General features: G+C 43.9%; 2 protein-coding genes across 3 annotated transcripts in view; both read right to left on the bottom strand.

Annotated features, from left to right (window-relative positions):
- The window catches only part of MALL (mal, T cell differentiation protein like), a 30,715-nt gene extending 21,527 nt beyond the window's left edge, over positions 1–9,188 (bottom strand). The window contains exon 1 of the mRNA XM_084829088.1: positions 9,022–9,188. Within this exon, the coding sequence (XP_084685214.1) occupies positions 9,022–9,132 (111 nt within the window). The 5' untranslated portion in view covers positions 9,133–9,188. The remainder of the gene's footprint in view (positions 1–9,021) is intronic.
- Positions 9,189–9,716: 528 nt separating this feature from the next.
- The window catches only part of NPHP1 (nephrocystin 1), a 38,314-nt gene continuing 20,216 nt past the window's right edge, over positions 9,717–27,814 (bottom strand). For both annotated transcript variants that reach the window (XM_084829108.1, XM_084829107.1), the window contains exons 15-20: positions 20,204–20,280; positions 19,489–19,588; positions 18,357–18,469; positions 16,786–16,859; positions 15,633–15,677; positions 9,717–12,945 (exon numbers count right to left, since the gene is read on the bottom strand). In XM_084829108.1, coding sequence (XP_084685234.1) covers positions 12,667–12,945; positions 15,633–15,677; positions 16,786–16,859; positions 18,357–18,469; positions 19,489–19,588; positions 20,204–20,280 — 688 coding nt within the window. In that variant the 3' untranslated portion in view covers positions 9,717–12,666. The remainder of the gene's footprint in view (positions 12,946–15,632; positions 15,678–16,785; positions 16,860–18,356; positions 18,470–19,488; positions 19,589–20,203; positions 20,281–27,814) is intronic.

Raw genomic sequence — 27,814 nt, 5'->3', positions numbered from 1 at the left:
CTATTGGGTGGTATAGAAATGAAATAAATATAAATGAAAATATATTTCCTTTCCTGCTTTTCCACTACTTAACCTCTAGGTGACACTGTGCTACAGTGGAATAATAATAGCACACAAGAGGAAATTGTGCTTTCTTTCACTTTCATAATTAAATGCCACATTTTCTCTGCTCTAATAAAAACCCTGCCAAAAGCGCTGGTTAGACACAGAAGCGAAACTGGAGGGTCACAATGTTGTCTAAGGAATCCATAAACAACTGTGAGTAGGGAACAATGAGCACATGATAAATGCCTCATGTAGAAAAGTCCTAGATCAGTTCTGGTATTCAAAACAGATTCCTGAGCTGAGAATTCTTTAATTCTAAGTGTATATGTTTTGCACCTGGCTCCAGTTGATCGATATTGGAGTCCTAGGGGAAAAAACCAACAGTGCCCACAAGTCTGAAGTCTGCCGTCCCCTGGTATAGACAATACTGAGCTAGATGGACCTGTGGTCTGACTCTGTATAAGGCAACTTCCTGGGTTGTCATTTGTTTTGCACTGAGGGTCAAACCAGACATGGTGCTGCAGTTCTGTGTAGTTGATGATGATGATGATGATAATAGTAACAACAACAACAACAGCTGCCATGGGCCTAGGGGGAGGAGGTTGATTTGGATTGGGACCATGGCACTAGGGAGGAAGGGTTTTATCCCAAACCAACACTGCTATTTGCTCTGTAGGGCAAAATGTACAGGTGCTATATGGATAGCTGTGATGCTTAGCCATAATGCAGAGAAAAGCAGTGAAGGCTGGTGGCTCCGATGTCAGTGGGGCAGTGCATCCATTCCACACCTTGGATATCTCCTTTAGAGTTCTGACTGGTTCTGACTGAAACCCAGAGTGGATTTACTGCCCCACTGACATCGGAGCCCCCAGTCTCCACTGGAGAAAAGCTAATGGCGGGGTGGGGGAGGCACATGTAATTATATTGAGGGCATATTTCATATCATTTGTACAAACATTTCATTATGAACAGACTATGAACCTTCCAGGTGATTAATCCTGAAGAAAGAACACGGCCATGCAATTCTCTTGGATGTCAGTTCCTGCATACCTACTTCAGCAACCACTGTAAACAGACACATATTTTGTGAAGGTGTTCCCTGAGCTACCCAGAGCTAGGAGGCCAAGAAGGGGGAAATAAACAAACCTGACATTGAAATTTCCATACCTACTAAAAGGTACATTTTGACTTTTGCTTACTCATAAGTACAAGGGCAAGGATCACTTTGAAGGAAGGCAATGATCCACCCTCTTTGAGAAGCAATCAGACAGGTTCTTGAGGGTGAGGAGGGAAAAATATGTGTGCCTTAAAAAAAATGGAATTAAGGTCAGAACCTCACCGATTCAGTCCTGATAAGGCTGTGTACAGTTTCAGATAAATTGAAAGGAGTTCAGAGAAGGGCAACAAAGATTATCAGGGGACTAGAAACTGAGTCCTGAGAGGAAACTGGGCATTAGTCTTGAGAAGAGAAGACTGAGGGGGGATGTGATGGCATGTTTCAAGAACCTAAGGTTGTCACACAAAAGAGGGCTGCAACCTGTTTTTTGTCATCCAAGAGACCTTAGGACACAAAAGAACGGGCTTAAGTTACAGGAAGGCAGATTTCAGCTGAACATCAGGAAAAACTCCCTAATGGTCAGACAATGAAATCAACTGCCTAGGGAGGTGGTGGACTCTCCCTCGCTGGAGGTATTCAAGGAGAGACTGTTCAGCCATCTGTCAGAGATGCTTTAAACTAGATTCCTGCACTGAGCAGCAGGTTGGACTCAGTGGCCTAAATGGCTCCTTCCAGCTCTATGATTAAAAAACCATACTGTTTTCTAAAATGTTATGTTATTTAGAAAATGTGAGCACTTTGAGAAGAGTAACCAACTATGGTCTGTACAAAAGAAAACACACGCACATGCACAGAGAGAGACCAAAGTGGTGCAGCCACGTGACTACCGGAGAATCGCAGGCAATGGGGGCTGCGGCAAACAGCACGGGGGGGGGGGATGCCAGGGGCCATTGAGGCTGACACTGCTCACAACAGCATCCTTTCTACCTTATTTTTATAATTGCCACTGCCGGCCAGACAAGTACATGGCTACAGGTGCTCATTTTATTGCTTTCACTTTAAAACTGTATTAGCCTTTTCTACGAGAAAAGGGTGCTTATTCCCAAATAAATGTGTCTAGCATCAGGGCAGCAGAAGCAAGCTCCATTTTTTCTCTGTAGTCATGAGGGTGCTATGATTTAAGTGAGTTTAAAGTGGGGAAGCTGCATGTGCTCAGAGATTTATATATATATATAAATAGGCAAACTGAGTTGGCAAACAGGTGTGGGGGGGTGTTTTTTGCTCTAACATATCACAAATGTAGGAGTTGTAAAGCATGGAATGGGGATGGGGAGAAGAAAAATATTAGCTGTGCTCACTTCACAAGTGAGGTGACACACGTGGCTGTCTACAGAGGCATGGGGTGTGAGCAGTCAAGTCTAACATTAGAATCATAGAATAGTAGGGTTGGAAGGGGCCTACAAGGCCATCGAGTCCAACCCCCTGCTCAATGCAGGAATCCAAGTCAGAGCATCCCTGACAGATGGCTGTCCAACCTCGTCTTGAAGGCCTCCAGTGTGGGAGAGCCCACCACCTCCCCAGGTAATTGGTTCCATTGTCGTATTGCTCTTACAGTCAGGAAGTTTTTCCTGATGTTCAGCCGGAATCTGGCTTCCTGTAACTTGAGCCCATTATTCCGTGTCCTGCACTCTGGGATGATCAAGAAGAGATCCTGGCCTTCTTCTCTGGGACAACCTTTCAAGTACTTGAAGAGTGCTATCATATCTCCCCTCAGTCTTCTCTTCTCAAGGCTAAACATGCCCAGTTATTTCAGTCTCTCTTCATAGGGCTTTGTTTCCAGTCCCCTGATCATCTTTGTTGCCCTCCTTTGAACCCTCTCCAGTTTGTCTGCATCCTTCTTAAAGTGTGGTGCCCAGAACTGGACACAGTACTCCAGATGAGGCCTAACCAGTGCTGAGTAGAGGGGAACTAGTACTTCCCGGGATTTGGAAGCGATGCTTCTATGAATGCAGCCCAAAATAGCATTTGCCTTTTTTGCAGCCACATCACATTGTTGGCTCATATTCAGCTTGTGATCGACAACAATTCCAAGATCCTTCTTGCTCGTAGTGTGGTTGAGCCACGTATCCCCCATCTTATAACTGTGCATTTGGTTTCTTTTTCCTAGGTGCAGAACTTGGCATTTGTCCCTATTAAATTACCTACAGTGGAGGCTGGTGCCTCCGATGTCCCACTGGGTTTCAGTCAGAGCCAGACAGAACTCTAAAGGCAAAACACTTGGATGGCTCCTTTAGAGCTCTGGCTGGTTCTGACTGAAACCCAGAACGGATTCACCGCCCCACTGACATCAGAGCCACCAGCATCCAGCATCTAGTTACGCCACTGCCAACGTTCCATCTACTCATTCTATATATCCTTACATTGTCCAAGCATATCTGGCACCTTTTTTGCTTTTCTAGCAGTCAGCTCCAACCTGGATAATGTCACTAGAGCTGCAGCTCTCTGTACACTTATGCAGGAGCAAACCTCATTATTCCACAACAGCAACAATACATCAAGTATGAGTATATAAATATTTAAGTGTACAGATGGCACATACATACATACATACTTACATACGTCTACCCAAGAAAGTAGGTATAGGCTTGCAGCTGAAGGCATCAGTCTGATATCCATTTATCTGGGAGCAAAGCTCATTGAACTCAATGAGACTAAATGTATAGGCATTGCCCTGTAAATCTCTCTTCACTCTTTGTTCAGGAAAGCTTGCTCCCACATACATGTGCAGAGGCTTGCAGCTCTAGTGACATTATCTGGGATAATGACATTATCCAAGCTAATAGTGACATTAGCTGGGCACAAGAAAAGCAAAAAAGGTGCACCAGGTCAGAGACGCCTGAACAATTTAAGGAACAGCAACCACACCTAAAAAAGGACATTATAGAGTGTTGAAAAGGGCAAGTAACATGACCAAGGGGCCAGAGCAACTCCCCTATGAGGAAAGGTTACAACAGCTGGGATTGTTTAGCTTAGAAAAAAGGCAAGTAAGGGGAGACACGATAGAGGTGTACAAGATTTTGCATGGTGTGGACAAAGTGGATAGGGAGACATTTTTCTCTCTCACACATAATACTAGAACCCAGGATCATCCCATGAAGCTGATTGGTGGGAGATTCAGGGTATTTCTACATTAAGCAAAACCCCCGCAAAAACCCACATCCTTTCTGGAATGTTCTGCTTTCGGTTTCTTTGCGGGATTAGGAAGGGCTTCTTTAAATGGCAGCCACATGGTTTGACCTGAGGGAGTGCCTTCCTCCCTCCCTGGCATATGCGCAAAAGAAGCGGGGGGAGTCTTGTTTTCGTAGCTTAACTTCTGCTGTACTGTTTTCTCATAGCCCCCAAGAAACCACTGACTTACTTCTGGTTAGACATAAAATGTAAGATTGTGCTGTAAGTCTGCAACCCTTGGCACATTTATGTGCGAGTAAGCCACACCGAACTCAATGGGACTTACTTCTGAGTAGACATAAGACCACCCTGTAAGTCTGCAACCCTCGGCACGCTTACTTGGGAGTAAGCCCCATTGAACTTAATAGGGTGCTCTGAAACAACAGAGGACGTTGCTTCTGAGCTTGGTGGGGTGGGGGGGATCAGATGTATCTCCCTTGGTTGCAGGGAAGCATTTTACCCTCTTCTCCCTCCAGCTGAGAAATTCAGAGGCAGGAGATGCATTCGGCAGGTAATTCTGGCCCTCGCACCTGTCAAATCTCATCCTGACCATGCCCTCAACAACTGAAAACAAACGGCCACAGCAGGCAGACACAGCGGTTTCTTCTGCTATTGGAGAATTTCACAGGGAGGTCATGGAGCTCCTGTTCTGTGGACTGGAAAAAATACCACATTTTTGCATTTGGGGAAAACACAAGATAGGCTGGAGGAAATGCTGGGAGACACCCTGTAGGGTAACCGTGTCATCTAAAGAGCCCACAAACTTCCAAGAGAGAGCCATCTCAATAGCAGGATAAAAGCTCTATGTGATGAACCCCTCAGGACAGATAAAAGGCAGGACTTCTTCACACAATGCAGAGTTAAACTATGGAATTCACTACCACAAGATGTAGTGACAGCCACCAATTTGGATGGCTTCAGAAGTGGGTTAGACAAATTCCTGGAGGAGAAGGCTATCAGTGGCTACTAGTCCTGATGGCTGTATGCTGCTTCTAGTGTCGGAGGCAGTATGCCTATGTACACCAATTGCTGGGGAACATGGGCAGAAGGGTGCTGTTGCACTCATTTCCTACTTGTGGGCTTCCCGTGGGCAGCTTGTTGACTGCTGTATGAACAGAATGCTGGACAAGATGGACCCTTGGTCTGATCCAGCATGGCTCTTCTTATGTTCTTAAATGATGTGGATTGCTGGGGGGAGGGGGAGGGAATCAGGTGTTTTCTCAGTTTTCTCTCTGTCTTCATAACTTTGATTCTCTCCCTGCCACACACACACACCACCCTATATTCAGCGGTTGCCCATGGTATCCCCCATGAACTGCCTTTCCTTCCCCTTCACCACCTAAACTACAGCCAACATTTGAAGGGAAAAAAACATATCACACATTTAATTTGACAGCCAGAATGATGCAATTTGGATCCACTTCATTGCAGAATGTAGTCCAAACATAGAATGAGAGTCTTTTAGCACTGCACCAAATTTTTGTGACCTCTGTTGTGAATACTGAGTTTTGTTGGGTGTGAAAAGGAGCAGTGCAGGGAAACAAAAGCTCTGTTCCACTGTTTTGCCATTTTTTCCATGTTTGCTTGCAGCCATTGTTTCCCTGATGTGCTGCAGGCTCTGTGCCATCTATGTACTTGAACATGTATTGCCCTCTTTAATGGAGATTCCAGAGTGATGAGGTAAGTAAGGTGTGTCAGTCATAGCACTGGCTTTCCACTCTGCAAAGCAGATATTTCTTCTTGCTAAGTCTTTATTATCAATGCCATTTGGTCATTTCCTCCAATTCGCTAAATTAGTGGCTGTAGCAACCTTTGCTGAATAGCATTCTTAGTGACAGGTACATGCCCTACCCTTGTCAAAGTCCAACAGCGCTACAATCCACACATCATACAACTCACTGGGAAGATGGTTGGGCTGCAGCGATGAACTCAGTCTGCCATGTCTACCAGATCATGAGCTACAACTTCCTGAAAGGTCTCAAAGTGAAGCAAAGCTGCAAAATGTCACCACCATTAACTCCATGTAATTTCACTGCAACACATAATGATGGCCCCTTGCTTAGATTTGTTTTTAAATGAAGGATGTGACAGATTCATGAAAGTCAAGGCCTATTGGTGGATATAAGATAGGGGTAGGCAGCCTTTTAGGGCACTGGACACATTTGGCAATTCGAGAAACTGTCCTGGGCATCACCCAAAATGGCTGCCATGAGAGGCATGGAGCGCCTCTCCTGGCAAGAACTTACCCATACACTACATTGATCATCTAAGGCCCTCTTCTAGGTGCCTCCTCCAAGGGTGGATCGGAAGGTGGCAACGAGAGAGAGGGCCTTCTCAGTGGTGGCCCCCAATTACGGAATGATCTCCCTGACAAGGCCTGCCTGGCACCAACATTGTTATCTTTTTGGCACCAGGTTAAGATCTTCCTCTTCTCTCAGGCATTTGGCAGCATATGATGAGTTATTTAATCAGGTCATGGATTTGTCTTATGGTTGATGGTTTAAAATTGTCTTAGATATATGTGTCCCTATATGTGCTGTCTGATTATATGTTTGCATGTAAATGGTTTTTATAGTGTATTTTAAAGGTTTTAATCTTTGTAAACCACCCAGAGATCATCGGCTATTGGGTCATATGGAAATGTAATGAATGAATGAATGAATGAATGAATGGACAAGTAAGCTGCCCAAAGGACTGAGTACAAGGCAGAGGTGGGGTCTGAGCCCCGGCACACTAAAGAACTCCTTTGAATTCACAATTTACAGTACTAACAGAAACCTTTTTCACAGCAATCCCAGCCGCTGCTAAGAAAATGTGTTAATTGGTTTTTTAAAAGTGGGAGGTGTAGGGCACCTTGGTAGGAGCCAAGAAAGATGTCCAGGGGCACATTGGTGCCCATGGGCACTATGTTGCCTCCCCTGATATAAGCCAAGATGAGCCAAATAGAGCCTACAAGACTGTTGACCTCCAGTATACAGCAATCAGAGGTACGCCACCTCTAAACATGGAGGTTATATTTGGCTTGTTTTCACCGGGTACACGAAGCCCTGGACTCCAGCTGAGTCCTAAAGAGATGCACAAGAAGCTTTGCAGCTTCGGCTGAAAAGGATGTGTGGTTTCCAGGGTGCCAAAAAAGGGGCATTCTAAAAGAAACTGCCCAATCTTTGTAGGTCTGGCTGATGCAGTATTGTTTGCTGTTAGTGGCTCAGATCTAGAGACATGCTGGGGGAAGGGCTGGGTGGACAGGGACTTTCCCTCCCCCTCCTCCCCCTGCACCCTCCAAAAAGCACCTCCCGAGAGTTGGGGGACCTCTTGGGTGGACTGTGACACAGGGGACTGAGGGGAAAGGGGAGAATATCAAAAATTGGGCGGAACCGCCTTCAGTGCTGCCCTCTTCCCCTTCAGCCCAATTTGGGAGGGTCCCCTAACCACTGGGAGAAGGCATAGGGGGCTACCAGGAAGAAGAGATGAAAGGCAAGTCTGGTAGGGAACAGAAATCTGTTACGAGTATTAATGCTGCGAACCCTCGTCTTAGCCTGCATATATGTGTAAATAATAGTTGGGAATCTCTCTGTGTTTGTGAATGAGTTAACCATGGAGGCATGGAAGTAACACCCATCCAACTAAAGGGCAGTCCTGCATGTGTTGTGTGCAGGCGTATGCGCAACACGGGGCAGAGAGAAACAGTTGAGACTTGTGTAGCTACAGTTAGCTGGAAATTGGGGGAGAGGGTGCAGCCTTGGGAACTGCTCTGGGAATGTGTCTCATAGGAATGTACTTTCGCTAAACTATATGGCTGTTTCAGCAGTTTTCTCTGTCCATTTTATATTTCTCTGCCACAATTTTATATTTATTGTGATAGGAACAGTTTTATCATTATGCTGTAAGCCACCCTGCAGAGAAGCCCGGTGGATCTGATTTCGGTGGGGTGGAGATTCCATTCTGGGTTTTAGTTACAACCAGCCAGAAGTCTAAAGGAGCTATTCAAGGTGCTGGACTATCCCCAAAATGGGTCCAGCACCCTGGGTAACTCCTTTAGATTTCTGGCTGGTTGTAACTAAAACCCAGAATGGAATCTTTGCCCCACCGAAATCAGATCCACCAGCTCCCCTGCGCCCTGGGAGTTTTTACTGAAGGGTAGCCCAGATATAAATAAACCAACCAAGCATGCAAGCAAGCTCACATAACAAAGACACCTTAAGCCTCACTGACAATCACGGGCTTTGCATGCAGAAGGCCCTAGGTCCAATCCTTGACTTCTCCAGTTAAAAGGACCAGGCAGCAGCTGATGGGGAAAATCCTCTACCTGAGATCCTGGAGAGACACTGCATCACTAGGATGCAGATAGATGGTGTCAGCAATTCGATGACACTCTTGACATGCATTAGGTTTACCCATGCCATTTCTGATCCAGTAAGTGAGACACCTGTAGAAGCCTGCTTATACATGTGGATTGCCTCATCCAGGATCAAGGCTTTTATTACCTATAGAACTAGGGTGCACAACATGTCTATGAGTGTCAATCTGCATATATCATGCAAGTGGCAAATGCCAGGAGTCATTATCCCCTGTCATGTCTAAATGCTGTGGGAAACACACATTTCTCACTGTGTAATGTGGGAAGTGGCCCTTGGTTAAATAGAACATAGGACTGAAAAAGAACTATAATAAAAGACAGTCAGTTGACTTACCAGTTCTGGCAGGATCAAGGCATACGGTATTGTTCTTAAAACATCAAGTCCAGAAGGAATATTTTCAGGTGCTGGACAGACAGGAGCTGGTCCTGAGATTTTGTTATCCATTTCTATACAGTGTAAATCAGTGTAGTTACAGCTCCACTACACTTGGTTATCTGTGCGACAGCACTGTTGGCATGCGAAGCTTAAAATACTATCCACTGACACACCCATGTGGACGTCAAAGGTGAAAGCAGTTCCAGCTTGGCAGGTAGCTGCAGTCATCAGAAGAGAATCATCAACTATGTTAAGGCTATTAAAGCCCATCAGAAACAGCTCAGAGATCAAGTGCCCCTCTAGAAGGAAAGTTCAAGAAGGGGAGAGAGAGAGAGAGAGAGAGAAGCATGTACTTCAGTAGCAAGACTCTGTGCCATCTGTCCCAACCTGGTGCTCTCCAGATGTTTGGACAATTCCCAGGATTCCTGACCATCGCCCGCGCTGGCTGGGGCTGATAGGACTTGAAGTCCAACATATTTGTAGGGCACCAGGTTGGGGGAGGCTTCTGTGCTTTTGTACTCCAGGCCTTCTCAAGGGTGCCATCTTACTGGCAGTGGAGGCTGGTCACTCCGATTTCAGCGGGGCTGTAAATTTGCTCTGGGTTTCCATCAGAACTCCACAGGAGCTATACAAGGTGCTGAACCAACCTCCACTGCTTACTGGGCATTAGGGTTTTCTTCCACTCACCAGTTTCTAGCCATTGTGACTTGGGAGAGTAATCTTTAAAAGGTCACTTCCCTTTTGTTCTGAAAGACTGCGAACTTCAGAAAACCTATCAAAACACAACCCCATCTCACGGTCTTAAAAGGTTAAACTTAAGATTTCTAGAATCTAAATTTTGCCCAGCTGAGAGTGGGAAAAGGAACTAGTGGCGAAGGATGAGAGTCTCCCTCTGGCTTTCAGAGGCACTGCGCAAGAACTACACTACAGGTCAGCATCAGCTCATCATCACTGGTATAAACCTCTAAGCCAATGCCTGAAAGGGAGAGTAGGGCAACAGGACGAAGCCTGAGGAGAGGAATAAAGGAAGAACGGCTCCTGCCGCAAGTTCTCTAGCCTCTTTTTTGCACTGAGATCAACACAAGGGGTTTGCTTGGAGGAAAGGACAACGATGGCTGCGGCAGTTGGCTGTGGTATGTTTTGGGGCCTACTCAGTCACTACATTCAAAGGAAAATGCTGGACGTCTTTGGTTCTTGCATGACCCTTCCCTTCACTGTGGTGCAAACATTAGGAAGTGAACTGATTTGTTCTGCATTTGAGCACAGTATCTCCCTGACTATCCAACCTGTCCCCAGAAAGCATGGGGGAGTATTCCACCAGATACTATGGGAAAACTGTGTTCAACAACTCATGGTGCAGCATGCAAGCTATCTTGTTACATTCTTCAAAGAGGGAAGAATGTAACAATTTTTCCCACTTCTTCCCAGTTCATAATTCTTCTCAGTTCTAACCATCTCTTCCCCATTCCGTTACCCCTTCTTCCCAGAGGTTGTGGCAGACAAGCCCAGTTGAGCTTTCTCCACAGAACACAACTGAACTGTAGGGGGAAAGGCATGTAGTAGTCTTTACTTACTTTTGAAATATCAAGCACGGGATTTTCACAATGTCTCCACAATGCTAGTAAAAGCTTTGCAGTTTTCAATTTTGTGGATGCAATGCAAATCAAAGCCCATGCCTTATATGGCCTGTGGTATACAAAGAGCACCTCTTCTGACTGCTTTTCTTTTCTGAGCCAGTGGTTTGGCTATCCATTTACAGCTGCATGACTGGAGACAACCCAAGGCCAGAGACCAATAACTATAAATATATTTCCAATATTTTAAATTGTTCTTTAAGCAATTATATTTTTGTTATGACATTTTAGGGGGCTGTTGCATGCCATTTTCAGGTGTCATTCTTCTATGGCAGAGAATGCAGTATAAATGTTTTAAATAAACTAAAATGGGTGTACACGCTTTTCTTTCAATATAACTCATCGGGTGTGAACATTGCACTAGTGTTTATTCTGCATTGTGTACCTGAGTCTGGAAGTCACTACAGATCCACATACAGATGCACACAGAATAAACTTTCTGTGCTAATGCATGAAAGAAACACACAAACACCCTTGTAGAAAAATGTCATGTGTGAAACATCCCCAAATGAAATGCAAATCTAGTCTTGAGGGTATAGTCCTGCCAGCTCAGTCTCGAAGCCTTGTGCATGTGTGAGTGCATGTATACAAGCACACACACTTTGGGGGTTTGGGCAATTCTTTTATTAACATAGTAGCAGCACATTTTCTAAACGTTTTAAAGGTTTTCCGACGCGCTTTGCTGAAGGACCCCATTGTCTTGCTGTTATAATGGATTGGGAACGCGTCCAACAAATACTTATTTCTGGTTAGCCTTGCTGAACTAGTTTCATCTCCACTTAGGTGCCATTCCTGTTTTTGGGCCCATTAAGCAAACATCGTAAATAACTGCACTGTGAATTACCACCCTATTTCTATACCACTTGGGAGACTCAAGCCTCATTCATTTCAATGAGATTTGTGCCAGGACAAAATATGGGGGATTTCCTGAGGCAGACCATGTTGCAAAAGCACAATCCAGTCTTTTAAAAGCTGCACAAGCATTTCTGCTAACAATGGTGGGCTGATATGTTTAGTGACACTGAAAGACGCTGGTAAGCTCCATCGAGAGCATTTATGTGCAGCAACTGTATGAAACCAAATCTGTTCCTACTATGTCGAACCAGCAGCAATGGGATTATCAGTTGTGGGGGAATGCAGCTTGATAGGATCCCCAACAAACTTTCAATTACATACACTGCCAGACAGCATTACAGTGACTACAAATTATCTCCAGCCTGATGCCAACAGTCATAACACAATACAGATCCCACAAGGAGGCATATGCACACATGCCAAGATCAGACCCTATGAAATTCATGCTTTTGCCCAATTATTTGAGACTTTCTTTACAGATGTTACAGGAAATGCTGACACTTGCCAGTAATGCTTAACATTTTAGAAGGGCAGTGGGAAACACTGTCATATTCCCACATTTACCAGCACTTCTCAAGAACCCACTATGTGTCTTTTGACTGGTGACTGATATCTTCATTTCCATCTGTTACTAATAAATGCTGACATTTACCAAGGTAGATTCAGAAACGTTTAAAGCAACTATCACGACAGAAGCAATTCTGACATTTACATAAGGATGAAACATGGTCATTCTTGAGACTTGCTAGTCAAGGTCAGTGTTTATGACGTTTCCCACTTGTCTCCTAAAATATGAAGATTAGCAATAAATATCAACATTCACCAAGTGATATTTGCAAGCTCCAGAGGGATAATTCACTGATAACTTTATAAAGAAACCCAGTTAAAAACACAGCAGAAACGTTTTATCAAAAGTAACAAACATATCTTTACATACTTTGAAAAATAAACCCAATAGCCAAGCCAACATAATATATGAATACAAAAAAGGTAACATGCCAATATAATTTATTTATAAAATTGATGTACTAAAAAATATGACTTTTTGGCCTCATCATTATGTTTAATTGATTCATATTAGCATGGCAATTGGCAGAGGTGAATGAAAATACATTCATACTAAAGGACTGCTCTTCCTTGCCTCTCCTAGAAAATCATATGCTATTTCTGTGATGTCGAAAGCTTGGTGCAGGCTTTCTGATGACAGCAGAGAGGACAGGGCACTGCCTCTTTCACGGTTTTTCTTTAGGAAGTCAGCAATCATGTGCCAGCGAGTGCCTTCGGACTCTTCTTCTGCCCACTTGTACTCTGGGAGGAACACAGACTGGAGAAGCGGGAAGACAGAATCGTGGTACACCAGGACGAACACAGACTTCAGAAATTCTCGGTCTCTCTAACAAGGAAGAAGAGGAAGAAGCAGAATACTTGAAATACATTATTCTTTTAGGACATCCTAAAGATATGTTTATTTTCTAGCACTGAAATCACCAAAGTCAGCTCAGAAATTACCCATGGATCTCACCTTGCTTTTTCCTGTCACATGATAATCACTGTAGGTGCATGGGAAAGACGACGTATTTTTTAATGCTTCCCCACATGTAAAGCTCTCTGTTTCTGGTAAAACAGCACATCAGGGAGAGGGTTACACTAAATCTCGTGCACCGATGAGCAAGTTTATTAAATGCAAGAATTTTTTTTCCTCCCCAGCCTCCTCGGTGGGGAGCATTTAAAAAATATGGCCCCTCACCTCTAGTCTAAAGTGGTATAGTCCAGAATTCTATCACACTGAGGCAGTATCCAACTGTGTCACTCTGTTAGCCCAAATGATGTTGTACTAGTGGAAAATAGGTTCTAAGCTATGCGCAAGAAGAGAATCCAACTAAAGTTACATTTGCGCAGGCGGTTCTGGATGCTTCTGCAACCAGGTGCACGTAACTCTTGTGCAACCTGTTGTGCAACTGGTTGTGCACTCCGTTTGTGTAACCCAGTTGTGCAACCAGTTGCGCAGCAGAAAAATTCAGTGGAGCTCCGCTAGCAGTTTTTGAGTTTGCAAAACGACACTGTTGGATACTGCCCTTGCAGAACACACAGATATTTATTTTACTTACTTGTTATCCAAGTGTATATCCCGTCCTTCAAATAAGATATGCAGGGCAGCCAAAAAGGAAGGACAATCTACCTATGGGTGCCCCGCCCTACAGATCAATCCATGCAGCCCAGACCACAGTGTATAAAAACTAGCCAGCTAGGGGGTGCGCTAATGAGGGAAAGGACCATCAGACCCTATAAAGACAAATGTCAGAATATCAGGAACTGGAAGGAAAGAACTGAAGCTAATTATATCCACCATCACTAAAATCAGCCTGCCAGGTGCAGAGAATCCTCCACCCCACCCCTTCAACCACCGGGGGTGATAAAGCCAGAAGAGATTGTCCTTAATTGCAAGTTGAGCCTCATCCTGACTCTGGCAGCTCGAAGACTAAGAATCTCAGCTCCAAACTCCACCCGTGAGGATCAAGCCCTGGTACACTTCCCTTGATAAACAGCCACCAAAGGCCTGTTATTTGGGGATGAACAATTCACTCATTCAGATCTGTCATTTTTTTAAAAAAATCCCAACCTTGAATAAACCATTAAGGAGCAGCAAATGACTACCTTTCTTAGTCATCCATATATAAGGGGTGTATGTGTGCTGTTGGCCATTAAGAGACACATTTTAATTCACTTTAGCACCACAGACCAATTAACTGCACTCCATTTACTAAAAACAAAACTTTAGTGGTTAATTACACTAATAAACTAGCCAGGTTAGTTATTCATATACTTAATTACAGTAAGCCAAACCATCAGTTTAAACATTTGTATCGCATCCGCTCTGTGCGGCCCTGCCTCACCTCAATTTTACAGATGTAGTTAAAGAAGAGAAAGGCGAGGAGAGCAGCCTTTGCAATGCACTTTCCAGAGCAGGGGTGGGCAACCCATGGCCCACATGCAGCCTTCCACTGCTCTCCATGCAGCCTGCAGAGTCCCGGGAAGCCCCACCTTCTTTTCCCCACCACCCAGCCAATGGTGGTGGGGAAAACAGCAATCCTGATTGGGGTTGCTGGAGGGTGGCAGAGGCTTTAACCTCCCCAGCCCCCAGAAATTCTGGTGCTGCTGAGATCCCTGTTAACAGAAATCCCATTTCAGCAGGCAAGGAGGGGAGCTTTAACACACACACACATCCTTGCCTGTCTGGGGGATGTGTATGTGTGTGCATGTAACCCCTGACTTGCCACCCAGTTGCCTACCCCTGTTCTAAAGCACTTGGTCTCCACCTGGTTGGCCAGGTCCCACAAGCGGGCTGCATTTCTACCTAATGCAGCTCACACCACCACCATTTGCCTTTTTGTCTTCCTTTTGTTTAGCATCATTTTTAAAGAGCAGGCAAATGGAGGGAGGGAAGGAGGGAGGGAAGAGAGAAAGACAAACACACAGTGGAAAACTTAACAGTAGTTCCAGTGTTGCAGGTTGGGGTTCAAGGTGAGTCCCAAGTGTAAAATGGCAGGAGACTATGGTTAGGAATGTTATACTAAAGCTCTAATGTTCACAAACACCGCTGAATGAGATGGTCAGACTGATCCTATCCCCTGCTGTAGCCACTAAGAACCAAACTCAGACTTGTGGCACAGTTACAATACTTCACATGCCACTAAATCCAAGGAGGAATCTCTTTGGTACAGCTCTTAACCAGCACAAGGCAATGCTGGCATGAAGACTTGTTGGCCCTTTACATCTACCGCAGAAGGGTCTATGGCAGCCCACCCTGAAACACTCCTAACACACACCTTTGTGCAGGTCTTCCCGTGCGGCTTACAATCATCCCTCATCCCCGAAGTAACGGTGCCAATGGCTTTGAGACAAGGGACATGGGTGCCCTGGGCCAGCGCAAAGGCAGGGTTCCAGTCCCCTTCAGCCAATGCCAGGAGCCCCCCGCTGAATCCTATGCAAGTTACCAAAGTGCATAGGGCCAAGCTTAAATGTGTAAGTATACATAAAATATGACTTTGATAAAGAAAAAAAGCTCTCTCGCCTTCTGACCTTTTCAGATCTCTTTAGTGTGCTTTCCTTCTCTGCCCAGGCGCTCTAAAAAGATAAAATAGAAAGATCCAAGGTTTTGCATCAGGTTAAGTTTTCAAACAGTTTGTAGACTGCACATGGCAAAAACATTAAGAATCCTATGAGCACAGGGTTGGAGGTGACAATAGCAGATTCCAAATGCGCACACACACTGGGGCTGCGCACACAACACATTATCCCGTATCTCTTGAGAGATGCCATTCCAACCTCCCCCTGAAAAACTCCAAAGGAGAATTGTACAACCAAAATCATGTCCCACTGAACTGTTCCTAAAGTGTGTGTGGTGGGGATGATTCCCTGATGTATAACACAAATTTACATTTTAGGTAGGCTAAATCCATTGGTCTACATTTTTAGAAAAAAATAATGGGTTGGATACAGAGTTTTCATGAGCAGAACTCCACTCATGGGACACTCCCAATGGAGATGGAGGCATAATTGATTCCACTGGGTTAGATCCAGTGTTCTTTTCATGAACACTGAGCGGGCTTGAGATCCAGTGGAAGCTCTGCTGGAGCGCAGGGGAGCAGCACTTTTCACCAATTCCCCCTAAAGCCCCATGTGCCACCTCCTGTACTATTCCGGAGGGTCCCCCAACCCTCCAGAGCAGCATTTCAGGGGGCTGCAGGGAGGAGAGGAATCAGTGAAAATCACGTCCCCACCTTCTCTTCCTAACCCATCCTTTTAAATATTTGGATATTACCAAATACAACCCCCGAATCTACTTTTCACACACACAGGCTACACAGACTGAGGTCCTTTCCCCCATATTCATATTAAGCCACTGGAGATTTTAACAGAAATCACGCCTTCAGTGATGACTATTGGAAAGACAAACTTTTTGGAGCTTTTCTTTCAACACACCACACATTGTCATTACATTCCAGCCCCTCCTAAACCACCTCTTTCCGAAGACCTTGGGCATTTTGCTTTTGTTTCTGTTTACTTTGCTTCCAGAATATTTACCCAAGCCTAACATCATCAGAGCAGCTGCTTTAGAGAGCCATGAGATAGAGGTATGCATGCAAAGGCATTCAGTCTTCCCGTGCTGGAAAGAAATGGGATTTCATTTGTGCTGTCCTTTCAGATTAGCGATGCAATACGTTTCACCCACCCTGAGTGCATCCATAAGATCCGGCTGCTCCATGAGTTTGGGAAAAGTTGCCAAAATTGGATTGCCAATCAAATCTGCATTGGGGGGGGGAGGGGGGAGATTAAAAGGCATTTGTTATTTGTAGATGCATTAGTAATATTTTATGTAAGACAGAAGCAATTTGCAGAAGAATTTAAACGATCGCCTCGGCCTTTTAAGATTCTGAACATCCACCAAGGACAGTTTAATAAACACCAGAAATGCTAGCTAGAATGTGGAGAAACAGTGACCCCATGGACCATAGCACACCAGGCCTTCCTGTCCTCCGCTCTCGCCTGGAGCGTGCTCAAGTTCATATTCATTGCCTTGGTGATGCTATCTAGCCATCTCATCCTCTGCCGTCCCCTTCTCCTTTTGCCTTCAGTCTTTCCCAGCATCAGGGTCTTTTCCAGTGACTTTTCTCTTTGCATTAGGTGGCCAAAATATTTGAGCTTCAGCTTCAGTATCTGTCCTTCCAATGAGCAGTCAGGGTTGATTTCCTCATACTCCTTTCCTAGGTACTGGAAAAAGAATGACCCTCCATGGCTTGCAAGAGTGTGGCAAGAGACCCTGCAAATTAACTGATTGTCTTATAAGAGAAGCCAGTACATTTTAACGTGTGGTTTTCCACTTTTTAGAATTTGTATACGTGTGGACATTATTAATAATATATCATACTATCCAGTGGGTTTCGGGGCAGGGTGTGTGTGTGTGTGTGTGTAGCACTATACCAACATATATTTCAAGAATCCAACACTCAAGGCTCAGAGCACATGCCATATGCTGTGCATTACACAATGTTTACTATAAAACTGTGCAAATGTTGTCAGATTCTTTACCAAGCATAACAGGAATTTTAAGTGGCTTGATTTTTACACAAAGGCTTCAGCCACAGGATATTTACACTTGGGAACTACATTCATTAGGAATGTTACTCTCTAAATACTAGCAAAGGGCCATAAGATATAGGATCAAATCACTGCTCACCCATGAATTCAGCGGATGCACCACAACCAGTTTTAAAAAGCAGTATCTTTGGCAGTGCCTTCTTTCTGCATCCATCACGTTCTCTCATTCAGCCACTCAACCAAAACTTGGCCACTGTTATTCTAGGGGCTGGTTTGAGCTCAAGAACTGTGCCCACCCAGCCTGCTGAACACAGTGTTTTTGTATCTTGCAATCCCTGAGAAGCATCGTTGTGTGCTAGTACCTGAACTTTTTTTTAGGAGAGGGATGGGCACAAACAGACCTCAGTGAACCCCTTAGCACCTGTGGCTTGTTGGGATTCTTGCAAAAAAAAAAAATGCTGTGCTCTGTATGGCATTTTGGAATATCTCTATCCCATCCAGAAAGTCCCTTATGTTCCTAAGGAAGAGTGCATGCTGAGCATCACTTAGCACAGATCTGTAGTTCTTTAACTGTTTCAGAGATCCTGAGTATGCACTAATTGTGTGCTGTATTATGGGGCATCTCTTTATTTTGAAAGCATCTCCCATGCCTGGCCAAGTGGAGAAAGCAGCTACTATTTTTTTTCTGAAAGCACCCACGCTTACCCGCATTTTGCATGTTTAGTCTGTCCCTGAGGAGCACATCACCAAGAATCTGACGATAAAACAATATGATGTGTATATAACACATGCTGCCAATTAATACTTCTGGTAGTAGACTGGATAAAAAGAACAAAAGGAAACAAGGCGCCCGTTAAGAGTCCTCCTAAAATATTTTAGCACAACTTAACATGCAAGATTTCTAAATGAAAACATATTAACACACAGACTTTATTCTGACCAATGGTGAACTACTATTTTGGTCTTCTTGGCTACTAATGAATTCTGGCATTAAGTAGCCAAAAAAAGACAGCTAAGCAAACATGTTAATTCATATTAGCCCAACCCAGTTTAAGGAATCAAACCCTAACCAAAGAAGGTAGCATATTCTGTATTTCTCCGTGCAACGTATTAGGGTCCCAACACTGCAGGGGACAGTACTTTTACCTTCCAGATTTTTTCTTTTATGCAAAATTAAATGTTATCAGCCTCTATGCTCCCAGGCAGACACTATCCATTAAAAAGTATCAGATTTCCATGTCACATCATCTCAGAAGGAGCATTTCCCATTCTCTCCCACACATGAGGGAATGCCTCTTTTTAAAAGTTTTTGTATTTAAAAAAAGTTTAAAATCTGATGATCTATTAATTGGGGACACATTTTTATTTGAACAAAATGTTTTAAATTGATAAATCTAATGGATTAAACAACTAAACATTGCAGCTTCAATATTTTTGTATTATGTTAATTTGGTCTATGATTTATTGCGAGGTTTCTCCCCATCTTCTCTTTTGGTTCACAGTTTTGGGTATCCTGTTGGTTCCCCACTTGTATATTTTGCATCTGACAGTTGACATGCAATAGCACTTAGTAATGTGGACAGTATCACAGTTGACATGCAATAGTATTTAGCATTCCGTAGTTGCCATGTAGTAGTATAAAACCCTGTAATGCGCACTACAGAGCTTTATTCCAACTTTGGACTTAAGAGGCTTTTAACGTTATGTGGAAAAATCTCAAAAGTGATCTTGAATCAGTGATACCCTTATAGGCACAACATATGAGAGAAAGTTATACAGAAGAAACAACAACAATCTAAACATCATGAAAAATCTACTGCCAATTTTGCTCACTTACTTCAATATGGCTTTGGATCGTGTGTTTAAGGACCTCAGTTTTACTAGAAGTTGTGGCTGCTTCCTCAGTGTAATCATATGACGGAAAACGCTACTGGTGGCTTTAGTAAAAGAAATAATACATAAAACAAAGTCTATTGATACTAAAGTCAGCAAAAAGGTACCTCTAAACAGTCCTAAAGAAATCCTTCATTTCTGTTTTCCGGTACTTTCGCAACCTATTTATCTGTATGTATGCGAGGTTTTACTCTGATCTCTATTATTCTGGCTTATTTTCTTCACATTTCTGATTTTGTCCTACTTGTTAAGTCACACATTTCTGTACCATTTGCCTCCCCTTGCAATTAAGAAATCTTTACCTTCTCATACACATCATGTCACTGCTACATGCTCTCCTTTTAAGAAAATGTTAAAGCTGCTCTTTTCTCTTCAGCTTTCCGTACCTGACAGCAATCAGGCAATCCATATACATGCAACAGCACTTTTAAAATTGTTTTATTTTAATAATCCCTTCCCTATTCCTAATGCTTCTTGCTGTTGAATTGTAAGCCATTGACAAGAACCAGTGGTTTTGGTTTCTGTTTAAAACCTGCACAGCATTACTGCTGCAACATTAAGTGTTTCATAAAATAATAACAACTGAGGATTTCTGACATGCATATCCTGTGCCCACTCATTTGTTCACATTTTTAGATAAAGGATGAGATAAACTATACCTCTTCTGGAAATGGATGGGTCTACCTCAACCCCTTTTTCATAGGGAGTCCCACCATTCAAAAGCAGCTCATATGTTCTGCAAAATATATAAACAGAGACCCTAAGTTCCTTTATGACATGGGGCTGCAGAGCGGGGATGGAAGTGAAAATATGTGCCTTTTCCTGAAATGACAAAACATTAAAAATTAAGTAATCCCATCAGTTTTAATTTAATTTTAATGCTACACTTCTTCTGAATTAGCATGGCATTTAAATAAGAAAAAATATTAGTGCATGTTTTTCTTAATGGTTAGTGCGTGTGTGTTTGTGTGCGTGTGATGTCAGGTTTTGTGCTGAACTACGCTATTCACAAATCCACCCAAATAGGTTTCATAAACTGCCAAATAATATATAAAACTATTTACTGGATGCTGTCTTATGAAAAATGACCCAATAATAGTCCCAACAAGCCAGGTGAGCCCAGGTTGATAAGTATATTAGATCATCTTTCACAAGACAGCATCCAATAAATAACTTTCAGATTCTATCTAGCAGTTTATGGTAGCTATTTGAGTAGATGGATATGTACAAAAGCTAGTGATTTGGGATGCTCTTCCCTCTTCCCTTTGTTAATATCTCTAATCTCCATACTAAGGTTGGAACGATCTGGAATGCCCCCTTTGCATTTCCCCAAATGGAACGCTTGACCTTTAAAAACTACAACAGCCCCCATTATGAATGGTGTATCATAAGCTACTTTTGAAACTCTCAGAAATTTCAAAAGTCTTTTAGCCATTGGCACGAGCAGCCGCTGTTTGAGAAACTAAAGTCCAAAGCCCTATTGGGTGTGCAGCTATCACGCAGTTCTCTGGGCTGTGGTTCATATCATCAAGTTCATCAGGTGAGTATGCGACAGGCTTTGCTGAAGTGAAAGATACACCCTGGGCACATCCACAGATGTCATTTAAGGCAGGACACACTAGTGCTAAATTTACTTCTGTTCTGAATTCCATTCCAACCTGCCCACTTTTGTGCTGTTTGCACAATACAGTTCCATGCAGAAGTGACTAGTCCCTGTTCCCTCTGTTGGGTCAAAGATGACTGAGGCAATGTGGAAGTTCCAGTGTTAAATCTGGGATGGTTCATTCACATATGCAAGTCATTACTTTACAGTGTATATATCAAATAATGAAGATGCACACATGGGCTGGTGAATCAAATATGTGTTTTATCAGTTTGCATCACACATTTGCCTGCATTTGCAAACACAGAAATCAGTCCCATATCTGCAGAAGCATGATTTCACTTGGCCCTTAGAACAGGGGATGAGGAAGTTTTCCAGGATAGGTACAGGCCTATAAAATGGAGAAACTACATCGAAACACATCCACTGCCACAAACTGGTCCTTGTTGAACCTTGGTCTTTGCTCCAGGACCAGATGAACTGCATCTTAAGAGTAATAAAGGAACTGGCAGAAGAGCTCTCAGAACCACTGTCTGTTCTCTTTGAGAAATCATGGAGGACGGGTGAAGTGCCAGGTGATTGGAGGAGGGCTAATGTTGTCCCTATCTTCAAAAAGGGCAAAAAGGAGGAACCTGGGAACTACAGACCAGTCAGTCTGACATCAATCCCTGGGAAAATACTGGAGCAGATTACAAAGCAATCAATCTATAAGCACCTTGAAAAGAATGCAGTGATTACTTGAAGTGAACATGGATTTGTCAAGAACAAATCCTGCCAGACTAATCTGATGTCATTATTTGATCAGGTAACCTCCCTTGTGGACTGTGGGAATGCCGTGGACATAATATACCTCAACTTCAGCAAAGCTTTCAACTAAGTGCCCCAAGATCTCCCCATCAGCAAACTAGCTCAAAGTGGGCTAGGTGAAGCAACTATCAGGTGGATCCACAGTTGGCTACAGAACCAGACTCAAAGAGTGCTTATCAGTGGGATCTTCTCAAACTGGGGAGAGGTAACGAGCAGGTTACCACAGGGCTCAGTCCTGGGCCCAGTGCTCTTCAACATTTTTACTAATGACTTGAAGGAGGAGGTGCAGGGAATGCTGATCACATTTGCAGATGACACAAAATTGGGTGGGGTAGCCAATACCCCCGGAAGACAGAAACAAAATTCAAAGTGATCTGGATAGACTGGAGCGCTGGGCAGAAAACAACATAATGAAATTTAATAGGGATAAATGCCAAGTTCTGCACCTAGGAAAAAGACACCAAACGCACAGTTACAAGATGGGGAGACTTGGCTCAACAATACTACAAGCAAGAAGGATCTTGGAATTGTTGTCGATCACAAGCTGAATATGAGCCAACAATGTGATGTGGCTGCAAAAAAGGCAAATGCTATTTTGGGCTGCATTCATAGAAGCATCGCTTCCAAATCCCGGGAAGTACTAGTTCCCCTCTACTGGTTAGGCCTAATCATGAATACTGTGTTTAGTTCTGGGCACCACACTTTAAGAAGGATGCAGACAAACTGGAGAGGGTTCAGAGGAGGGCAACGAAGATAACCAGGGGACTGGAAACAAAGCCCTATGAGGGCAGACTGAAAAAACTGGGCATGTTTAGCCTTGAGAAGACTGACGGAAGATTTGATAGCGCTCTTCAAGTACTTGAAAGGTTGTCACAGAGAGGAAGGCCAGGATCTCTTCTCCATCATCCCAGAGCACAGGACACAGAATAATGGGCTCAAGTTCCAGGAAGCCAGATTCCGGCTGAACATCAGGAAAAACTTCCTGGCTGTTAGAGCAATACGACAATGGAACCAATTCCCTAGGGAGGTGGTGGGCTCTCCCACACTGGAGGCATTCAAGATGAAGCTGAACAGCCATCTGTCAGGGATGCTTTGACTGGGATTCCTGCACTGAGCAGGGGACTGTACTCGACGGTATTATAGGCCCCTTCCAACCCTACTATTCTATGATTCTATGCTTTTCATCTAAACTGCAGAGAATGTCCAGAAGCGATCCCCATTTGTGGGTTAACTTTCCCAGGGTCACAGAAATAACTGATAAAGGGACGAAGTGTGACAAAGCAATGCTCTAGTGCTGAATTTCTAAACAGGGTGTACAGGAGGCCCTTCCTACTAAAGCGGGGGGGGGGGACCTCAAGCCTGGGGGCCAAATATGGCCCTCAGGGCTTCCGCAGGTGGCTCCATTCCCCGTCCCTTGATTTCACCCCCTTTCCTCCAACCACTGATTGTTTGGCGCTTCCCTGGCTCTGTGCCGCTTTCCCCCCCATTCAAGAGGTTGAAATGCCTCTCCTAAGGCTTAGCTCCTGGCACTGAGAGGTTTAGGGCACAAACCTATAAGTTGCACCTTCGGTACTCGCAAGCACCCGAACTCAGAGGCTTAGGAGTAGCCTATGCAGAGCATGAGGCACCTCGCACCTCCCACACTGCATTTAAGCTAGACAGGTGATTTTGCCCATCTAGTGGAGGCTTCAAGGAGGGGGAGGGAGGGAGGCTGGGATGGCGACAGAAAAAGACGTAAGCCAGCTGCTCTGGTCGCCTCTACTCCCCTCCCCACCCACAGGAATGGCCCCTTTACCCAGTCTCCGTGCTCCATCTACCAAGCGCAGACAGGTAGCCAGCACGGTTCTCTCCACAGGGGCTACAAGGGGCCGGGGAGTGTGGCTTCCTGGCTATGAGGTCAGAACCCTGTCTCTGACCTCGTGTCCAGGAAACTGAAGAATCCTATGTCCTCCAGTTGCTGCCTAGGGGGCACAGGATTGCTCTCTTAAGCTACAATATGCCAGTATTAGTCATATTCCCCGACTTTGCCTTTGACTCCACCCTTTTGCCTTATGCCCCACCCACCACTGGAATGCAGCCCCCAAGAGCTTCTCCAAAACTAAATTCATCCCTCAGGCTGAAAGAGGTCCCCCACCCCTGTACTAAAGGATCAATGGACTGGCATCTCAGTACCCTCAACAAGTACAGGAAATTCCAGCACCATTTAGAACTATTTCAAATGTTACTCTTTTGCAGGCAAAAGAATTATTCCTCACTGTACACATCAGCAAGCATTTTGTGTGAACTGCCCCACACCTATTCCCAGGGCTTTTGTCTCCCAGACTCTATTCCAGATTCCCTAGGCTGCTGCATACATTTCATATATGTATGTTTCTTTATTTCTCATCACTTGATGACTGGCAGCTGCCTTGTGTGAACTGATTCCATCAAAAAGAACTGGGCAGAAGATGACTGAGGCAATATGGAAGTTCCGGTGTTCAATCTGGGATGGTTCATTAATACATGCAAGTCATTACTTTACAGTGCATATATCAAATAATGAATATGCACACATGAGCTGGTGAATCAAATGTGTGTTTTATCAGTTTGCATCACACATTTGCCTGCATTTGCAAACATAGAAATGAGTTCCATTATCTGCAGAAGCATGATTTCACTTGGCCCTTGGAACAGGGGATGGGCCAGTTTTCCAAGCTAGGTACAGGCCTATAAAATGGAGAAGCTACATCCAAAGACATCCACTGCCACAAACTGGTCCTTGCTAAACTTTGGTCTTTGCTCAAGCCTTTGCCCTGCTGGATGGTTGATTTGGATTTATTTTTCCTCTTGACTCCCTGTTATGTTCCTTCTGTATTATCTGTGGTCTCCTGGTTGTTTTTATTTTAATTTGTTAACTGCTACTTTCATTGAGTTGTTGATGTAAACTGCCTTGAATGCCTGTAACTGAGGCAGAAAGATGGGATATAAATGTTTTCAAATAAATACATTAGCCTAATATTTACTAGAATCATCTTGGTCTACAACTCTAGTGTGGTATAGCAGCTAGAGCACTGGACTTAGACCAGGAAGATCTGGGTTCAAATTCAGCATGCTGGATGACTTAAAGCCACTCACCATTTCTCAGCCTGACCTACCTCACAGGATTGTTGTGAGTATAAGGGGAGCAGTACGTACATTGCCCTCAGCTCCATGGAGGAAGGGTGGATAAACATGTAAACAACAACATATAAGCATGAAAACCTGCTCTGAACAGAATGAGGTCAACTTTTTAAAGCTTGTCATGATTATTTGAACAGGAAGCATTTTATCATTGTTTCAGGTATTATTCTTCCCAGATTAAACACTCTAGTGCTAATCAGTTCAATATGATTTCCTGTCTGGAAGTGATGACTGAATTATATGCTTTGCGGAAATTCCTGTTATGTTATATTGGTACTCAAAACTTGGTGATAAATGTGAAATGTTTTGACGGTACTCTCTGCACCTGCCAACTCTCAACACTGGATTTAAAAGAAGACATAATCTGAAAAGGGTGTTCACCTCATTGTGTGCTAGTCATCATACAGTAGCTGCAACTTAATCATCAGGGGTTGGATTCAGATTTAAGCTGGATCAACTTGCACAGGCAGGAGTAGACTTCCCTGCCCCCTCCTTCCATGGCAGCCCCTCCAGCCCTCAGAAAATACGACACAGAGGCCTGGTTTCCATATAATTGTGCCTTGTTGTTACATGCGAACCCTGCACTATTATTGATCCATTGATTTGATTTACAGCACCAAAGGTGGCTTACAATCACCAATAAAACTTGATAAAAACAATAACAAACACATTAAAACACAATTAAAAATAATTAAAACAGAGCAACAGAGTAAAAGCAGCATCCAGCTCAAAAGACCCACGTACACACCAAAGTCCCACATGAATAAAGTAGTCTTTGCCTGCTAGTGAAAGGACTGGAGGGAGGGAACAAAACTAGCCTCCCTGGGCAGGGAGTTCCACAGCTAGGGAGTGGCCACTGAGAAGACCCTGTTTCTCATTTAGACCCCGACTTTCTACCAAAAACAGCACCCAAGTTGGCTTACAATCACTAATAAAACTTGATAAAAACAATAATAAATGCATTATTGGTTTTTAAAACACAATTAAAAACAATTAAAACACAACAGAGTAAAAACAGCATCCAGCTCAACAGACCTGCTTACACACCAAAGGCCCACTTGAATGAAGCAGTCTTTGCCTGTCAGTGGAAGGACAGGAGAGAGGGAGCAAACCTAAACCTACCCTCCTTTGGCAGGGAGTTCTACAGCCAGGGTGCAGCTACCAAGGTCTTTCGCATTGCCACCAAACACACTCTGAAGACAGAGGTGTCAAAAGAAGGGCATCTCATGAAGATCTTAAGAAATGGGCAGGCTCATATGAGAGAAGGTAGTCTTACAGGTAGCCTGGTCCCAATCTGTATAGGGCTTTACAGATTATAACCAGCACTTTGAATTCTGCCTGGAAACAGAGTAGCCAGTGAAGCTGTTGTAACAAGGAACTTGTGTGCTGCCTGTAACCAGCCCAGGTCAACAGTCTGGCCACAGCATTCTGGACCAGCTGAGGTTTCTGAAAAGTTTTCAAAGGCAGCCCCACATACAGCACGTTACAGTAGACCAACCAGGATGTAACTAAGGCATGTGTGACTGCGGCCAGATCAGACATCTCTAGTAATGGGCATGGTTGGCGCACTAGCCTCAGGCTTTCTAAAATAGCCAGTGTACATACATTTTTGGCAGTGCAGGGAAGTATGTCATTTGCAGAAAAAGGATTTGGTAAATCTACTTGCTTCCCTGAAGGGCAGCACTGTATCAGCACCACAATATCTTTTTCTACTGTGCCCTTGGAATCTTCCCCCCTTCCTGTGATCCTTTGTGCAGTATAGCCCTTAAAAAATGTGATGCAACCAGCAGGCAAGACTGCATCCTGGTTAAGTATCACTAACAGACTAAGAAATTCAGGACTGCTTTTTTATTAAGCTGAATATTTTCTAAATGCCAACACAACTGTGTGGGCATGAGGATTTCACGGATCCCAGGCAATGCAGAGCCAGCAGGCAGAGCATTGGACCTGGATCTAGCTAGGACTTCGATTCCAAGCCCCTCCCTCCCCTGCCCAATTTGGGCAAGCCACTATCTCCAGCCACCTCTAAATGAAAGTAAAGGCCTCTCCACCATGAAAAATAAACCTGCTATATAACACAGCACAGCATTCTTACAACCTCCCATCATCACCAAATATTATTTATTTAAGAGTGCCTAATATGTTCTAGGTGCTGAACAAATAAAAAACACACAGACTCCTGCTTGCAAGCTCCCATTCACTACCAGTAGTGCAGGAACCACATGATGGATGGAAAGTCTTGCTTTGTGGGACAATTTTGTTTTGTGAGACAGACATATTGTTGCTTAATTTTTTTAAAAATCAAGCTTTTTAGTCAGCTGCGCTGGTTGCCAGTTTAAAGTGCTGGTTTTAACTTTTAAAGTCTTAAATGGTTTGGGCCCAAGCTACTTGAAGGACCATCTTCTCCTATACCAGGCTGCCCACACTGAGATCATCAACAGAGGCCCTTCTCACTTGCCCACCACCAAGGATGGTTAGGCTAGTGAGTCCAAGGGAGAGGGCCTTCTCGGTGGTGGCCCCACACCTCTGGAATCCGCTTCCATCAGGGATTGGTCAAGTCCCTTCTTTGCAGGTTTTCAAGAAAGGTCTGAAGACCAACCTGTTTGCACTGGCCTTCCTGTAAATCTAGGATGTGGTTTTATTGGTAAGTTTTGTTTTTATTGATTTTATTTGGTAATCTGTTTTTATGGATTTTATTGAA

Source organism: Heloderma suspectum, chromosome 1, assembly GCF_057233095.1.
Source record: "Heloderma suspectum isolate Gila_16-S chromosome 1, 16-S_ref, whole genome shotgun sequence".
Classification (NCBI taxonomy): Eukaryota; Metazoa; Chordata; class Lepidosauria; order Squamata; family Helodermatidae; genus Heloderma; species Heloderma suspectum.
This window is presented reverse-complemented; position numbering and strand designations above follow the sequence as displayed.